Below are 19,453 nucleotides of genomic sequence, written 5' to 3'. Positions count from 1 at the left end.
ACACTCAGGACGCGCTTCTGTCTCACCAAGTCTTTAGAGCCTGCAGTCCGCTTGTTAGAGTAAGACTTTTTTACTATATAACAAACTTTTACCCATGCTGGGAGGCTCAGCTCCAATTCTCGATCTTCAATAAAAAGCTCCATAAACTATGCTTTCTATCCTAATGACTTGCCACCAGCCAAAAAGGATCTCTGCCCCACAGTTCTCTCCTGGAATTTATTTGCACTTTAAAAAAAAAATACATAACCTCTTAACCCTTTCCAGTTGGGTTTTGAGGTATTTTTGTGCATTTTGACCCATCTGCTAAGCAACAAGTCGTAAACTAAACTGCCTCCAAAGTCAGAGGGGTAAGGCTGAGGAAAGAGGGCTGACAAATGGCGACCGTGAGTAACGGAGAATCTGGCTTAACTGAAAGAGCATGTCCCATCTGAAGAAAGAAAGTTGCACTCGCAACAGTCTTCCATAGGCTTAGAGGTGATAAGTCTTTCAGTTTTTAAGATTTGAGAATCCAGATTCTTATGTAAAATTTCCCCTTTGAATGAAATCCCCCTTTCAAGTCCTGCTGTGACAGAGCTTTCACTATTGTTGGAGGTGCACACCCCCTGCATTGAGGCAGAAGCCCATCCCCCGCCCCACTGGGAAGGGCTTGGCTTGCTTCAGTACGTGATGGTTGTACTTCACGTCTAACCAGAGCTTTCAATGCGTCACTAAAGCCTCCCGATTCCCAAATGACAGATACACGGAGCAGGCCCCGACCCTGACGGCAGCCTGAACCAGAGCCGCCCCAGCTGACCTGCGCATCCGTGAGCAAGAAAAGATGTTTGTGGTTGCATGCCCCGGAGACTTCTGGGGTTGTATTTTACATAGCATTATTGTATCTGAAATCTGAATAAAACATTTGGCCTTAAATTTAAAGAAAAAATCAAAGCACGGGGGCGCCTGGGTGGTTCAGTGGGTTACGCATCTGCCTTCAGCTCAGGTCATGATCCCAGGACCCTAGGATCCAGCCCAGCATCGGCTCCTTGCTCAGCGGGGAGCCTGCTTCGCCTTCTGCCTGCAGCGCCCCCTAATGGTGCTCTGTCTTCCTCTCTTTCTCTTTCTCCGATAAATAAATAAATAAAATCTTTTTAGAAAAGAAAAAAAAATTAAAGCACAAAACACTCTGATAACTAAGTTTGGCTCACAGGTGTGTAGGTTACAACCTTCATCACTGGGCATTTTTTGTGGGGCATTCATAGTGAGTGCACTTCCGTTTAAATTTCTTGTCCCCCTTGATGATGACATCTAATATCATCCAAAACAGAGTAAAAACCCTAATTTTTTACTTGATGATAATCTGTTTTATGTCAAATCTCTTCTTCTTAAAAATAAAAGCCTCTTGTCCAGAATCAGACCATGGGGAGGTCAGTCTATAAAGTCTGCTGAGTCATCACCAGGATAAACTAACTCACGTTTCCACATTTCGTTCCATATAAAAACCCTACGAAAGTAGATGGCATCCTGGAGGAGAACTTTGAAAACACTACTCCCAGGACTGGCTGAACTTCTGAGTTGTCTGCAGCCAGCAGGAGCAGTCTCATTTAGCAACAAGTAGATCATTCAAAATCAGATGCAGCCTTAGACCTGGGTAAGGAAAGATGTTCTGCCCAGAGTTGATTTCTCTCAATATAGGTTTTGTTTGGTTGTCCTGGTTGATGCAAAGGCTCACCAATATCCGTGACAGGTTATTCTAGAATGCTCTTCTGCCAGCCCTCAGTGAGACCCTTCTTCTCAGGACAAACATGAGTCACCACCATCCCCACATGCCAGCTCCCAGGGAGGAGAACAAAAACAGAGATCAACCTCCTTTCCTTCTAAAGGCATGACCAAGAAGCTGTACAGGGCATTGTTGCTGCAAATAAATAGGCCTTCTAGAATTTCTAAAAAAAAAAAAAAAAGGAAGAGCCCAAACAAGGACAGCGGCCGAGGATACACAATCTTCACAGAGTGCCCCAGAGAAGGAATGTTCAGTACAGGGTTGTATAGGTTTTTTGTTACATCAGGAGTTATGAATCATCACTACTAAGGACATTTTAGAAAATTACAAACTTTATCTTATGCTTTTACTATGTGCCAGGTCACAGGCTTCAGAGGTGTGAGAACAGAACTTAGGGAGACTTTTATCTCTAGTCTGAAATGTTTCTTTTAGTTCATTTGCTAATGAAGCAGATGTACAATGTGAGCTGAGTGAGGGCAGGAATAGAGCCCCTGCTTTGAAGTTCGGTAAGTCACTCTGACCTTGGTAAAGGTATAACTTTCCTGGGAACCTAGAAGCAGGGCCCACAGACACTAAAAGTTGAAAATTTCCTGTGTCAGCCCCTCTGCTCACATCTTACTGTCCAGAGCATTGTCACGTGGTTCCTTAGTGGCAAGGAAAGCTGGGGAATGTATTCTTTTTTTTTTTTAAGATTATTTATTTATTTGTTTGACAGAGAGAGAGAGAAAGAAAGAGCACAAGCAGGGGAGCAGCAGGCAGAGGGAGAGGGAGAAGCAGGCTCTCCGCTGAGCAAGGGCTCGATTCCAGGACCCTGGGATCATGACCTGAGCCAAAAGCAGACGCTTAACCAACTGAGCCACCGAGGCGCCCCTGGGGGATGTATTCTTTACAGACCTATTGTTACCCAGCTAAAGCTTCAAGTACTACAGGAGAAGAGACTATGTATTTAAGAGACAACTCAGGGTCTCTGTAATATGCAGCTAGAAGGGAGACATTTTGACAAGTTTTAAAACCTTGATCCACTTTCGTCAGTGCATGTGAGTTTATAAGTAAACCTGTCTCTACGTACACTTCTTTAATAAAAACCACTTTCCCCCCTTACTTCCATTAAGGAAATATTGAAGAAAGATATCTAAAGAAATAAATTTAAAACATGACATAATTTTAGACTGCCTGAAATGGCTAATGATCTAGGCTTTTCCTTGCTTACCGCATGTTTAGTGTTGGGTAAACTTCATTTTGAAATGAAAGGGGGTGAATTTCACACACGATCCTCAGACAGATGACCTGTATGTATGCATTAAGTGGCTAGTGATTATCTAGTGAGGGCCATGGCAAGGCACCTGGCTAAGCATGGAGGGTGGAAATGGGTAGCGAAGGACACATGGTCCTTGTCTTCATGGAGAGAAAACAGACATCAGTCACACAATCACACAAATTACTTCTTTCACACTCTCGCACCAACTCCGTTTCTCTTTGTGTGTCTTTCCTTCTGAGGAGAGACCTAAGGGGTTCCCCCCACGAATATGCTACCCAGAAAAGCCACTTATTAGCTTCCAAGCAGCACAATTCCACCTCTCAGAGTACTCTGTTAATACAGCAATTAATTTTTACTCTAGTCTAGTTTTCTACCAAAGGATCTTCATAACCTATGCGAATAATAGAAAACAGCTCAGGGATGTGTTTGTTTCGAACCATACTCTCTGCTTCTCTCATGGAAGTCTTGTTGAGTTGCCAAAATGATAATTGATCTCATTAAAAGCATCCCAGCAGTCAGTGCTCAGCAGAAGTTGAGGAGGATGCTGGGAAATTGCCATTGTGATGCCAAGATGCTAGGTCTAAATTAAAAGAGGCAGGTTTTCCCTGATAGCAGATTAAGGTACAAAATAAAGTAACACCCCTGGATTATCTATCCAGGATTTTTTAGAGAGCTGTGGTTTCTATTTTTATTCTACACACAAATTTTGAAAATTTTATCATTACTATCTTGTGACTACTCCTTTTACAAAGTCCCGCTCAAGAGCCCCCACCTCCTAACTGCCCCCTTGGTCACTGCTGCCTCCTTCACCACATCCAGATGCTCCAGGATAGCATTCATTCAACTCTCAGCTCTGCCTTCAAGCCCCCGGAAGTACTCTGATCCTGTTCTACTCCTCAGGGTTCAGCAAAATAAGGCAATTTTTAAAGACTCAATAATTCCATTTTCTAATACACAAGCACCTGCTGGTTTTAATAAGAAAAATAGCAAAGGGGATGATTCCTGAAGTTGGGAGATGTAAGTTGTCAGGCCTGTGGAAGACGTGGTCTAGTCAACAATAAAAAAGAGTTAAGAGTAGGTGTCCTCCTTTACTTTGTGGGGCTTTGATGAGAGGAATTACATGAAAACATTCTGAAGATGACAGCACTCTGTAGGACAAAGGTGAGCGAATCAAATGTCTCCTGAACACACTGGATGTGGAAAGTCTTAAAGACTCTGGAAATCTTGTTGTCTTCCTAACTTTACTCCTTCCTCAAATCTCAGTATAACCTAGTTTATCATGATCAAGAAGCACTTTAACTGTTGTTCTTTTAGATTGAGTATTGGGTCTCCAAAGTCCCTCTGACAGTACGCGGATCTACCCAGTATAGGTAACAACTGAACCTCAAGGTAGACCAGAGAGACAGTTATCAGATGATTCCATTTTGTTCTTTGCCAAATGGATGGGATACTTAGAGAATGAAATATAACATGAGTAAATTTGGACTGAAGAGAGAAAATTCAGGTTTGAACTGAAATGGAACTATTTATGTGCTTAGTTAGAACACAGGAGGATAGAAATGAGGATTGGTTCCAAACGGGAAATGTGGAGGCAAGTAGTATAGAGAAACTTCATCTACTTAAACCACATGACTTAAACTAGACAATAAGAACCAAGCTTGCATATAAAAACTAACTTTCTTGGGGCACTTGGGTGGCTCTGTTGGTTAAGCATCGGCCTTCAGCTCAGGTCATGATCTCAGGGTCCTGGGATAGAGCCCCAGTCAGGCTCCCTGCTCAGTGGGGAGTCTGCTTCTCCCTCTCCTTCTGCCTTCCCCCCCACCCCACCACTACTGCTCTCTCTCGCTTTCAAGTAAATAAATAAAATCTTTTTTTAAAAAACTTTCTTTCCACACCCCTTTCATCATATCCTCTATGAGCCTCAGTTTCCTTATTTGTGAAAGGAGAATAATAATGCTCACCTTATAGTTTTGTTGAAGGACTATATACTAAAATAAAGAAAAGCAATAAGATACAGTGTCTTGAATTTTATCGAGCACATATGTAATAAATACTTTCCTCCCCTTGTACTACCTGTGAAAATTTACGGTTTAAGGTTTTTATTAGGGGTGCAGAAGGAAGAATTAGCATAAAAGGGAGAAAGCAACATTTAAATTCTCCCTTTGGTGGGATTTTTCCTCCCTTCTTTGGGAACTAGAAGGCCTAGAAAGTTCATGTGCATGGTTCATGTAATAAAGGAGAAAACAAAGAAGATAAGAAGCAGCAAGGGACCGTAAACATTGTGTAAAAATATTCAAAACTTGACGGTGATAAGGCATGCACGCATGAAAGGACACAGAACTTTCTGGGCTATGCTGGAAGGAAGGAAGCATATACGGGAAAGTGATCCAGTTGCTGGTGGGAGGTTCAAAGTTATCAAACGAAAGAGATAAAGCAGGATGACCCATTTCAGTGCACTGGGAGAAATTGCAGCTGTGGTCCTGAACCTACCCTCCATATTTAAGAATTTTGAAAGAATGAGAGAAATGCAAAACAACACAAATACTGCAGAGAGAAAAAGTCTTAATTTTCAAAAAGGAGAGAAAGGTGGATCCTGGGAACTAAATTTAATACCCCCCAAAACGTTTAAGGTGGATTAGTAAATATATAACTTATAAGCTCTTGGAAAAGAAAGATATGATTGCCAAGAATCCTTCTGAATCTCTCTGAATAGCCTTGATTGATAGGATTCTTAGACTCATTAGGAGTACCATAAAGGCTATGTTTTTATTTTGACTGAGCACTTAACAAAAACCCTTTCAGTGGTGTAGTCAAGAGAGTGCACTATGTGATGGATACTTACAGAAAAATCTCTAGACTAATTGAGGATCAATGCTCAAACAGCTGGTTCCTCAATGTCAGTACGGACAGAATAATCTAGGGTCTGGCTGCAGATTTCAACCCCTGCTTGATCTTTCTTGCCCTTGTCTGTCCCATCTTTACAAACTGACTCTCCATGTTCTCCCAATATGCAGCCTTGAACCAGTCCCCTTTCCCAAGCCAATCTTGACGGAGCAAAATATACATCGAAAACTTCTCTTACCCAGAATATGGGAACTCAAAATTAAGTGAAAATTTTAGTGCTACTCCCCAGAGATCAGTTCCTTAGTCTCAATTCCTGGGGGAAAAACAGTATTTTACTCACTGTCTTAGTCAGTTTAGGCTGCTCTCACAAAGTACAATAGACTGGGTGGCTTTAGACAGACGAAATTTTATTTCTCACAATTCTAGAAGCTGGGAAATCCGACATCAAGGTGCCGGCGTGGTCGGGTTCTGGTGAGGACCCTCTTCAGGTTGCAGACTGCCAACTTCCTGTTGTACCCTTACCTGGCAGAAGCAGGAAGAGAGAACGCTCTGGAGCCTCTTTTATAAGGGCACTAATTCCATCCATGACCCAATTACCTAATTTCTACCAATTTGAGTTGTGTCAAAATGGAAGAATCTATGTGAAAGTGGTAAAGTCCTTGCCCCTGGAAGTTTTCCAGCAAAGACCAAGTTGCCACCTGCTAAGAACTGGAAGGAGGATGAGGAAAAGGCAGGAGAGTCTATAGTAGGGCACATATCAGCCTAAAGGACCACCTAACAGCACCTCCAACTGTGAGAGTCCGTATTACTCCATCCATATTACTCCATCACTTACCGAAGGAAGGAGGGATACCTCACAGGCTTTAGAAAAATATTCAGACAAGCCCGATACTCCTCCTGCAGCAGAGAAAGCTGTACCTAAAACAGTGCAGTCAGCGCAAATTGAGACAAAATGGCCCTTGTGAAAATTGTTAATTCAATCGCTAAAATAAAACTGTCTAAGTGTGCATATGGTACTCACTTAATAAATCTTTAAAGTGACACTTCCTGACAGGCAAGGGAAATATTTAAGTGCCAACTTCAGAACCACCAATCTGTCTGAATACTATAACTTGTAAATGAGATACTTTGCCAATATGTAATGCAAATACGATATACACACATGCGCTTTTTAAAGTATTCTTCCTGATCGTGTGTAAGTTTGCCTTTCTAAGGCAAGTGTTCATAACTGAAATGGCATGGTATTGCTGTTTTTAAGCATATCTTCTTTTCTTTAATACCATTTTTTTCTACTACATCCATGTTTTATAAACAGGGGTAAATTTAATTACTCTAATAGAGCCCACATGTTGCTAAGCCATGGTAGATAGTATTTTCTTTTTGGTAGATTTTGCTTTGTGTTAACCTTAATGCCATATGCAATATAATGGTCGCATGACCACTCGGATGACCAAAATGTATTTGTCATACATATCTGGTCTTCATCCATGGTTCTTAGTTCACAGCCCTCCAAACCCTTGGAATTTCCTAGGCGTTGAGAGACATAGAGGTGACTTTTGCTACGTTAATGAGAGGTGACTTGGGGTGGGGGGCTGTTTGCCAGTACAGCCCACCGTGTGATTAGTGGGTTGGAACTCTCAGTCCCACCCCCAAAATCTCCAGAGAGGGGAGGGGGCTGGAGATGGAGCCCAATCACCAGCGATAAATGATTTAACCAACCATGCTGATGTAATGAAAACTCATAGCAACCTAAAAAGGCAGAACTGGGAGAGCTTCCGGCTTGGGGCCCACACGGAGATGCTGGGGGAGTGGGGTGCCTGAAGAGGCATGGAAGCTCTGTGTTCCTTCCCCATGTCCTCCCCTTTACCTCTCTTCCATCCGCCTGTTCCTGAGGTATAGACTTTTATAAGAAACCAGTGATCTAGTAAGTAAAATGTTTCTCTGAGTTCTGTGAAACACTCGAGGAAATTAATGGAACCTGGGGAGGAGCTTGTGGAACTGTAGCCTGTTGGTCAGAAGTACAGGTGATCTAACTCCAGTTTGTGACTGACCTCTGAAGTTGGGGGATCAGGGAGCAGGTCTTGTGGGACTGAGCCCTTTACCTGTGAAATCGGATGCTCTGTCTGGGTAGAAAGTGTTAGAGTTGAGTTGAATTCTCAGACTCCACTAGTGTGCAAGAACAGCTTGCTGGTGCGGGGAAGCGCCCCACCCCACCACACACACCCCCATGTCAGAACAAAAGACCACATTTAGCATTTGTTTCATTCCACCAAAAGCAAATCTATTCCAAATAGCACGAGTCAACTATGGAGATTTTATTGACTGTTCAGTTAGGATACAGAAAAGATTTACATCGTTCTTTACACAGAAATCAAATTTATAAAATCCCAGTTAAAACCTGGAGATTAAAAGAAACTTAAAAGGATATCAACTAATTGCAACAGATAGACCATAATTGGTTCATACTAAAGCAAATGAACTCAAAAAATAAAATGACACTATGAGGAAATTCAGCTCTAAATATTTGATGATATCAGGAAATTATTGTTAGTTTTTTTCAAGTATAATAATGGTACTATGCTTACTTTCTCTTTAAAGACTCTTGAATCTTTCGTTTTTAGAAAAGCATTCTAAAATTTTTGTGAATGACATCATGCAATGTCTGGGATTTGCTTCTAAATAATCCATGAATGGGGAAACAGAAGGGGATATAAAGGAAAGGAGATGAAGTCTGACTTGATAATTATTGAAACCGGTGATGAAAACATATGTAAGCATTCATTATACAATCATCTCTACTTTTATAAATGTCTGATATTTTCCATACTTTCAAAATAAAAACAAATCTTATTTAGACGTTTCTCTTCTCTCTGCAAAGTCCTTCTCCAACTACCAGCTATCAGATTTTCCTGTTTTACTTCATTTTCTCTCTAACTCCTGTATTTTCTTAAGCAACTCAACTCGCAAACAGAAAAACAAAAGCCTTGAAAGCTAACCACGCCCACTCCTTTAAAGAACACATTAAAGATTATTAATTACGCTCACAGTCTGTCCCTTGAGATCTTGGGTCCAGGCCAAAACATCTGCTTAATCATCTAATCTAATCTAATTGCATTTCTCCTTGTATATCATGACACTAGAATTTTTTAAACAAAGAAACTGTATGACCGTAAGTGTTGTCATCTCAACAGCATTAAAATTTAGGTGAGTGCACGCATGTGCGTGCTGTATGCTCAAGAGGCACAAAAACCCAAGTCAGTGAGAGTGGAAAAATTAATGATTTCGAGAGCTTCTGAAATAAATTAAATAATAAACAGTAAAAGTGGACTAAACCAAACAAATGAGGACAATGATACGAGGCATAGTCTCCATTTGAATTTGTCTGTCATACCCTAAACTGATTTTGTCGTCTTGCCTTCACTTTTATTCACTATTTCTGATTTACATAAAGCCAGCTCACAAACACAGAAGGAAAATGTTATCAAACATAGGAAATAAATGGCTTCACGTGGCTCCCACAGATCTCCAGTCATATTGGGGTTTATGGCAGTATTGTCTACCCTTACATATTGGGAATATGTTAGGATTTTTGTTCCGGCAGACACTCTGGACTATCTATCCGAAAGAGCCTCATAACTCCTTTCTTCACTGTCACCCTCTCTTGAGAGGCATGGAAGCTAAAATACGTGACTTCCCAGACTCCCCTGCAGTGAGGAAGGGCCAAATTCTTACCAATAAAAATGTGAATGGGAATCATTGTGAATGCCTTCTCTTCTCAAATTTAAAATGTAGGACTATGGACCCCAGGAAACAAACTGAGAGTTTCAGAGGGGAGGGGAGTGGGGGGAGAGGGCAACAGGGTGATGGGTATTAAGGAGGGCATGTGATGTGATGAGCACTGGGTGTTATACGTAACTGATGAATCATTGAACACTACACCAGAAATTAATGATGTACTATACAGTGGCTAACTGAACATAATAAAAAAAATTTTTTTTTAATTAAATGTAACGTCTTACATGGAGAAAGCTTTGTACTCTTCTATCTTCTTCATTCCTGGAATGCAAACATGAGGTCTAATAGCAAGGCCATCTTGCAACTAAAAGACCAAAAACACATGCTAAAGATAGTAAAGCAGGAAAGGGAAGAACCTAGACCCAGAATGACGTTGCTGAACAGCTGCTTTAGTTCCGCTTCCTGTCTCCAGACGGATTTTCATATACGAACAATGAAACATTGTATATTTAAGCTAATGTTAAGAGGGTTTTCTGGGTTTATTTGTTTGTTTTGCGAGGAAACATATTCCTAACTTACCCACTCGCGTTCCTGGGAGCAAGTGTGTGGCAGCCATTCGCAATACAGAGACAACATAAATAAATGTAAGGGTGTTGGCAAACTTCCGCTCCTGGCAAAGATGAAGTGACAGGGATTGGATTTACCTTTCCACCTAAAGTAAGTGAAAGAACAGACATAATGTAAGACACAACAGTTTTCAGACACTGAACACGGTTCATGCAGGACATTGGTCTCTAAGAGAGAGGGAAAAGATGAAGTTAGTTCCAGTGATTGCCCAGCCTTACTTCCTGGAGAAAGTTTCTAGATACAGAGCTGGCAGTCCAGACAGGGCAAAGTGGATAGAGTCATTACGGCAGACCCCGGGGGGGGGGGGGGTTGGGGGGGAGGATTGGCCAATGGAAAACTCTGGAGATCTACCGAGTACTCACCCCCAGTCTTGCAGCTGAGAGCTGAATAAGGCATACATGCGGGGAGAGCAGAGACTGCGGAAAAAAACATGCAAAAGAACAAAAATAATGATGCCCAAAGCCCACCCAGGCCTAGGAATCATCCATATTTTTCAACCAGCCACAGTGGAAAATTCATAACTCATGGGACAGCAATAGTACTCAGAAGAATATCACCTGAGTGGTAGGGCCAAAGTAGCCCTTCATTATGATTGTCTGGTCCTTATACTTTATAAGACATAAGAGAAAGCTCAGAAAGGATCAAGCTATTCCCCAATAACTGAGCTGTGTCACAGAACAAAGCTCAAAAATACTCAACGCCCAACAAAACATAATTCACAATATCTGACATCCAATGGGGAAAAAAATGTAAAGAAGCAGGAAAATATGCATCATTGAACTTTACATCAAAAACCAGGAATGGGGCGCCTGGGTGGCACAGTCGTTAAGTGTCTGCCTTCGGCTCAGGGCGTGATCCCTGCGTTCTGGGATCGAGCCCCACATCAGGCTCCTCCGCTATGAGCCTGCTTCTTCCTCTCCCACTCCCCCTGCTTGTGTTCCCTCTCTCGCTGGCTGTCTCTATCTCTGTCGAATAAATAAATAAAATCTTAAAAAAAAAAAAAAAGCATAAAAAAAAAAACCCAGGGATGTACTGTATGGTGACTAACATAATATAATAAAAAACATTAATAAATAAATAAATAAAAATAAATAATAAATAAATAAAAGCTTAAAAAAAAGAAGCAGGAAAATATAGCCAATGAAAGGAATAAAAAGAATCATATAGAAACAGACTTAGAAATTGCATACTTTAGGTTGTAAACAGCAAAGAACACAATCAGTATATTTGCTTTTATAAAATTCATATACTACCAAGAAACAGAGAAGATTTGGAGAATATCATTTTATGAAATATAATACAAAAGAGAGAAATGCTTAAGAAGTAATTAACATGTGGGTAATCAACAACTGAGTAGCTAACACGTAGACTGATTATATCATCAGTAGGATTATTTCACAAAGAGTCCTGGAAGGGGGCACCTGGGTGACTCAGTTGGTTAAGCGTCTGCCTACCAGCTCATGATCTCAGAGTCCTGGGATGGAGACCAGGGACAGGCTCCCTGCTCGGTGGGGAGTCGGTTTGTCCCTCTGCCTCTCCCCCAACTTGTGCTCTTTCTCTCTCTCTCTCTTTCAAATAAATAAATAAAATCTTAATTATAAAAAAAGTCCTGGAAGAACACTTTCTCTTAATATCAGAAACCATGATCTTTTTTTTAAAGATTTTTTATTTATTTAAGAATGACAGCACAAGCAGGGGGAGAAGCAGAAGGAGAAGCAGACTCCCCACTGAGCAGTGAGCCCGACCAGAGCTCCATCCCAGAACTCCAGGATCATGACCTGAGCCGAAGTCAGATGCTTAACCGACTGAGCCACCCAGGTGCCCCAGAAACCATGCTTTTAAGACCAAGATAGACATAATGCTGCTGGAATAATTTGGTCCGGTTAGTCTATTTTTTGGTTAAGCTGTAAATACAACAAGAACAAGACCAATGCAAACAAAATAACAGATAACAATAGGAATACAACAATAACAATAACAATAACAATAACAGATAACATAACAATAACACCTTTCCTTTGTACATCCCTGGGCAACTAACCGTTTTACAGAACTGAGGCTTAGAGGAAGTAACTTTATTGCTATATCTCTAGTATTTATATCTACTTTTCTGCTTTAGTGAGCACAAAATGCCGACATGGGCTCCAGGTTCATCTCCTTGAACTTTTTTTTTAAAGATTTTATTTATTTATTTAACAGAGATAGCCAGCGAGAGAGGGAACACAAGCAGGGGGAGTGGGAGAGAAAGAAGCAGGCTCACAGTGGAGGAGCCCGATGTGGGGCTCGATCGCATAACGCAGGGATCACGCCCTGAGCTGAAGGCAGGCGCTCAACTGCTGTGCCACCCAGGCACCCCATCTCCTTGAACTTCTATGCTCTTCTCTGTGCATTATGGAAGCAGATGAAGAATTACATATATTAACACTAGGACCAGTCAAAAAAGTCATGTTTTGTTTTTCAATCCTTGATCCAGATTATGGTCTTATGATTTGCCTCCTTTCCAACAAAAATCTCAGTTAATATTTGAGTGCTACTGGTAACCAGAAATTTTATTATTTGAAACTTCACCTAATATTTTTTTACCATCACTTCTTGACTAAAATGTTTTCAAACAGTTTCATTTAATAAGTTCTTAAAAAACTCATTGGACATGGAGGATTCTAAAAATCTCTAAGAGTAACATGACTATATACAAAATTTTATGGCACATCTTGAGGTCATCAAAACTATCAAAATCATGAATCAGAAATGCATTTTTAATCTTATAAAAGTAATTGATGGACAACAAAGAAGTGTTTCTTCTTTAAAAAAGAAAAAGTAGGGGCGCCTGGGTGGCACAGCAGATAGGCGTCTGCCTTCGGCTCAGGGCGTGATCCTGGCGTTGTGGGATCGAGCCCCGCATCGGGCTCCTCTGCTATGAGCCTGCTTCTTCCACTCCCACTCCCCCTGCTTGTGTTCCCTCTCTCGCTGGCTGTCTCTATCTCTGTCAAATAAATAAATAAAATCTTTTAAAAATAATAAAATAAAAAAAATTAAAAAAAAGTAAAAGATTTTTCTTTCTAAACGTAAGATAATCACCCAGCGGTAATAAAATTGTGTTTTTAATCCTTAAAAATATAATACTGTTGGTTGTTTATTCTAAGATTTATTTAGGCACTTATGGGGCCCAAGTAACTTATTACGAAAAGCTGAGCGCATGAATGTATCCTACTTTGTATTACCTAGCAGCCATTAAAGCTGAATTCCTCAATCAAAAAATGATGTTCACAGTAACAGGACCTGAGCATCTAAGAGGCAACTGACAGTTAAAACCTAGACCTTCTAAAAGCTCTGAGAAAGGCTGAATAAGCTCCAGAACACAGAAAGTTAATTGCCGGGATGCCAGACCACTAAGGAAGGTCTTCAGAGGTCAAGAGCTCCCGTTGTTTCTCTCACTACTCAAATTATGAAGCCAGTCTATGTTCTTCTCCCGACACCTGTTGGTAGCAAAGCTACAAATGCCTAACATGAGAGGTATTTGGGAAAAAAATTGCTAGAAAATTACTTGTCTGCAAGGGCTTCAATTATCTATCACTTGAGAATGAACCATTTCATAAATCCATCTGAAAATTCCCTCTCAAGCTTAAATTCTTAAACTCCTGAATTCCTAAAGGGATGGCTTTTTTTTTTTTTTAAGATTTTATTTATTTATTTGACAGAGAGAAGCAGGAGGTAGAGGGATAAGCGGGCTCCCCACTGAGCAGGGAGCTGACTTGGAGCTCGATTCCAGGACCCGGAGATTGCGACCTGAGCCAAAGGCAGATGCTTAACAGACTGAGCCACCCAGGCGCCCCCTGAAGGGATGACTTTAAAACCATATTCTCAACTTTTAAAAATGCAGCATGCTTAGTAAAATTACTACAAGTAGAAAAAGCAAAGAAGGGTTAGAGAGACCAGAGAAAAGGAGAAAAGAGGACAGGAGAGAGTCGACAGGAAGGAGAAAGGAAGGGAGGCAAGAGAAAGGAGGAAATGAGAGCCACGAACAGGACAAGAATATTAGCTCTGTGTAAAATTATCATCTAATATTTCTTACCTCTTATACACCACAGTGTACGCGATTAGGCTTATGTCTTAAAACTGACTGAAAAAAAAAGCATTTCATTTTAAATATATTTTATGAGATCTAATACTTCATTTAAAGAAAATAAGGATTCATTTCATAGTTCAAAGGAATTGTACTCTAAAACCATTAAACCACAAAAATGTAAATTTCTATAAATTTTGATATTAGATAGATGATAGATAGATGATAGATAGATAGATAGATAGATAGATAGATAGATAGATAGATAGATATTCTCCTCTAGCTTTATATTTTGCCTTTACTGTCTTATTAATATTCCTGTCTGGTAACACCTCATTTGGGAACACAGTAGTTCTGGGATTAGGTATTATGACTTGTCAAGTTAGATTGAAAGGGAATGGTTACCATATACCCAGGGAGATTCCTCAGTTCTTTAGCAAGCTGAATTTGAACTCCCTTGCAAACAAATGTCTAGAAACAATACTTCATTAGTTAGCACATTCCATCCTATTAACTTTGAAAATCAGTGTTTAGCATGCTCCTAGGGTTTACGAGACATCAAACCCATACTGTGTTAACCTAGTATAAAGAAAAAATTGGAAATAACGGGGAAATGAAACAAGATGGCCCGAGGAAAACGGAATAAAAATGACAGCAAAATTGTTGTTTTTGAAGTTTGACTTTTTAAAATCTATCTGCAATATTGCTTTATGAAAAGACAGATCGATGGGTGAATTTGCTTTATCTGAAAGAATATTTAGCAAAAAGATGTGTTTTGATTGCCCCAATAAATTACAAACTCAATATAAATCAATCATCGCCTAACCTCCCTGATCTCTATGAAATCAAGGAAACCTTGATATACAGACATTCAGAAAAATCATTTGCTACCATTCACAAAAAGAGTAAGAAATTGATTATGGCAATTATCTAAATAGCTATCTTTCTTATTATTGATTCTACTGCACATTGTTCTTTAAGATTCTAAGAGCATGTAATTTGCAATGTCTTTATTTCCCTACGAGGCGTTAAGAGTTTCAGGCTACCTCAATACCTCTCGGACCCACCAATTCTCACCCTGTTCTTCAGGGGTGCGCAAGTCATGGCACTGGAGGTACGCAGCTGCCCGTCTTGCCCAACCACAATGAACGCCCTTCGAATAACTGCTAAATTTTCAATTATCCGCTAGTGGACGATGGGGCAATGAGCTTAGACAGTGTTTCTCAGACTTTAGTGATCCCAAGAATCACTAGGGGTGCTCATTAAAAGCACAGATTTCTGCCCCTCATTCTAATTTACCAGGCCTGAAGTGGACCTAGGAATGGACATTTTAAATAAGGACACCAGGTGATTCCTGTTACCAGGCGCTTATGGACACAATCTGGGAACTAGTGATGCTGACTTGGGAAGCTCAAAATGTTCTTAACCAGCAGCCTACTGAGGTCCCTATGATAAATATAATGCAAAATAATCTGGAAAAAGAATGATGAATTCAAAGATTTAATTGGAAGCATTTGACCTATGAATCTGAAATAAACTTCACCAATGAAGGAAGATAACTGGAGAAGCAGCCACAGATGAGAATTGTCATGAGCCCCTTCCCTTGGCCCCTTTCACATCCAGACCTATAGACTCCTAGCACTCCCTTCCCTAACACCTACCACATTAATATTCAGCCAGTCTGGGCATACATTGAAAACTGTGGTCATATAGATTTAGGGTTGGGAGCATGGGGACCAGATTTAGGTCCATACTAGTAAAGTTGAAAGCATTATAGCTAAGAGGTGTGGATAAAAAACGATTTGAAAACAGGAAGAGAGAATGGAATCAAAGAAAAAAGCCTGAGCCTGGAGAGAGGCCAAGACTCAGACTGCGTGAATTGTGGAGGGGGAGTGGGGAACAGGAAGGGGAGGCAGAGAAGGCTTTTGCTTTGCTGCTGTCAGTTGGACATTCCATTCAACTGCCCCTGGTGGGCATTCCGTTCCACTGAGCATGCCCGGTTTGTGTGACTGACTTTCACCAAGTAGAACAATCAACAAGATCACCATAAAGGCTTTACCAACACCAGGCCAGTAAAGTGACCACTGAAAACCATTCCCAAATTTGTGATCAATGGACCCAAGTTTAGGGAGAGGAACTCCTTTGGTCTACAAAAATGCTTTGAGTTCCAGTCTCTAATTTCTTCCTTCTCAGATACTCTGGTCTCCACCCAAGGGACAATATTCGGTGAGATGCAGCCATTTTGTTGGTCAGCAGGAGCTCAGAAGCAAGAAAATGTCATAGTGGTAGAATACAGCATCATCCTCCTCAATAGCAGCCCATCGCTGGAAGCTTCCAGATCATTGTGCCAATCAAGTGGAGGAGGGACTGTCCTTTAAAGAAACTTATGTGAACCTTTTGTGAGAAACTTGCCAACTTGCTTGTTCAATTTTTTAGCCTTACTATTTCTGATACTTAGGTGCTGTCTCTTAGAGAGCCTGAAACAGCCAAGACATGACTCAGGACACAGAGGAAACTGTAGGTGAGCATCATGGGATCCTAAGGAGCTAAGTGTTTTGTGTCTGTGCGATCATATGTTTATGTGGGATGGGGGATGGTGAGTCATTGTGGAGGGTCTGTGCAACTTAAAAGTGTTATGGAAAGGTACGCTAAAGTAAGACTATTTCTCTCTACTCTCCTTCTATTCCAAAATAATAAACCACATTGATTATAAAGGGGCAATGGTAGACTAGGAGCCTGAGAGATGATAAGTGTTTTACCTTCTTTGAAAATATATAGTCTGCCTGAGGAGAAAGTGCCTACAACACAAAGAAAGACGCTCTTTTATTTAATCTTAAATCCTGAAGAGTCCTTTGGAAATATTTTCCCCCTAATTTTCACGCTTGGTTGCCTATCTGCTTTGCCAAAAAAGACTGTGCTAACGGGGTCTGTGGCTTGATTTGGAGACTCACCTCCAAGGGTTTCTCTCTTATCAATTTGCCATGTGGCCTGAATTGCTTCATTCCTTCGACTCACATAGTTTTTTCAGTTTTCCAATGAGCTTTATTCATACAAGTATGCCTGGAAAGTGCAAGTCAAACTAATTTAGATCATTATCAGAAAACAGAAGGTTCCATGAGCTTGGGACCAGAGGAGGGGCCTGCCAAGGCCAGAAGGTTAGACAGAGGGAGACAGAGTATGAAAAAGAACATGGAGGAGGTACTGAGGGGGAAATGAAAATAAACAGGTATATCACACCACTGCCTTCTCGTGCTCAAGTAGGGTGGAAGGGTTTCAACCCATGGCGTCTGAGAGCTGCGCCTTGATAGAGAGGGTATATAGGGCGATACCTACACGACAGGAGGGATAAATAGGAATGTAGCATCTTTTTTTTTTTTTTTAAGATTTATTTATTTATTTGAGAAAGAGAAAAAGCACAAGCGGGGGGTGGGGGGCAGAGGGAGAAAGAGAGGGAGCTGCATGTGGGCCTCCATCCCAGGACCCTGGGATCATGACCTGAGCAGAAGGCATATGAGCAGATGCCCTGGAGTATAGCATCTTTCATCTTCCCCTTCACCTTTAATTCAGGTTTTGAAAAAAATACTAAGTATCTGTTATTTGCAAGTATGTCAAGTATATGAAGTATGAATAAAACACAGCTCCTGTCATCAAAGAGCTAATGTTCAAGAAAAACGGGGTTTGGGGGCAAAGAGAAGTCAAGAGAAAAAGAAATTGTCTGTAACTATTGCATAGGAATTAATAGGAGAGCATTTCAGCAGAAACTTAATTCTTCTATTTTTGTACATTTTAGAGACTTTTGGAGATATTAACCTCACTCTAGGCATGCTGAACATAGAAGATAATATTAGTAAGGTAAGGAAAATAGGAAAAATCTCTTTTGCATTTACTTTTCCTAGTGAAATTATTGTAACATTTCCTATACCTCCTTCCTTGACTTGATTTCTTCTTTTCTCTCTGGCTTCATACACAGTATTCAATCTTCCAAAAAGTACAGTTATAATGGAAGTCACTGTAATGTTTAAACAATGATATTTGGCATTTAAGGAATCAGAGCATCCAATTCTGGAAGCTAGCAAAAGAATACCCCTTTCTATAACCTGATCCAGGCAGATGTGGAAAGAGGGGAGGCCAGACTTAGAACCATGCAGATGAGGGTCTCCTCCAGTAGGAGCTGAGAGTTCCTGTGAAAATCCCCAAAGATCTCCCCTACTCATCTGTGATGCTGTCCCACGGTTAGAGATTATGTCTCTGGGATGTGAAGGCTTTTCTGGCTCCAACAACCTTTTGTGAAATAACAACAGCTACCTCCAAGGGACACTTATCTAGGAAGCAGCACCCGAGATGCTTTCCAAACATGGCGACTTGTATTATAGTCACCCCCACACCTTTATGAGGTAGGCATGGCTGTTCCCATTTCACAGCTAAGAAGAATGAGACCCAGAGCAGGTATGTGACCAGAACACAAGCCTCTGACTCCAAAACAAGTCATGATCCAGGGCAGCCTCCCTGGGAAGGACAGGGTCTACACCTTTATCTCCTAATCCGGTGCTTCTCAACCCTGATTGCGTGTTAGAACCCCTTATGCAAAAGAAATCACTTCCTACCTTCAACATGGGCACGGTACCTTGAAGACAATATGCTTGAGGCTGTTGGGCATTTCAGGACCCCAGTCTCTCATCTATCAGAGGCCATGGAGCCACCTAAGCGATTGAGAAGAGTCCCCTCGCACAGCACGTGGACAAGTCCTGTGATCCCGAGGCTGCAGCTCTGTCCAAAACAATTCACAACGTTCTTTCTATAAGGCATGAATAAGGCCCAGGGCTTATAAATCTCCCTTAGGATCCAGTTTCATAGCTCATCAGCCTGTTTGGGAATCACAGTGTGTTGTTTTTTTTTTTAAAGATTTTATTTATTTATTCGACAGAGACAGAGACAGCCAGCGAGAGAGGGAACACAAGCAGGGGGAGTGGGAGAGGAAGAAGCAGGCTCATAGCGGAGGAGCCTGATGTGGGGCTCGATCCCAGAACGCCGGGATCATGCCCTGAGCCGAAGGCAGACGCTTAACCGCTGTGCCACCCAGGCGCCCCCACAGTGTGTTTCTTAATACCATAGTCACTTCCCGGTGGTAGGAGCAGTGGTTTGGGTAACGAGCATTTCCATTCCCCTGAGT

General features: G+C 41.1%; 1 protein-coding gene across 1 annotated transcript in view; it reads left to right on the top strand.

Moving 5' to 3' along the window:
- The first annotated feature begins 16,776 nt into the window (after window positions 1-16,776).
- MROH2B (maestro heat like repeat family member 2B) overlaps window positions 16,777-19,453 on the top strand; it is a 58,820-nt gene continuing 56,143 nt past the window's right edge. Inside the window, exons 1-2 of the mRNA XM_026506884.3 lie at window positions 16,777-16,804; window positions 18,074-18,135. Of these exons, the coding sequence (XP_026362669.3) occupies window positions 16,777-16,804; window positions 18,074-18,135 (90 nt within the window). The remainder of the gene's footprint in view (window positions 16,805-18,073; window positions 18,136-19,453) is intronic.

Source organism: Ursus arctos, unplaced genomic scaffold (assembly GCF_023065955.2).
Source record: "Ursus arctos isolate Adak ecotype North America unplaced genomic scaffold, UrsArc2.0 scaffold_15, whole genome shotgun sequence".
NCBI lineage: Eukaryota > Metazoa > Chordata > Mammalia > Carnivora > Ursidae > Ursus > Ursus arctos.
The sequence above is the reverse complement of the archived record's forward strand: the minus strand, read 5'-3'. Positions and strand labels throughout refer to the sequence as shown.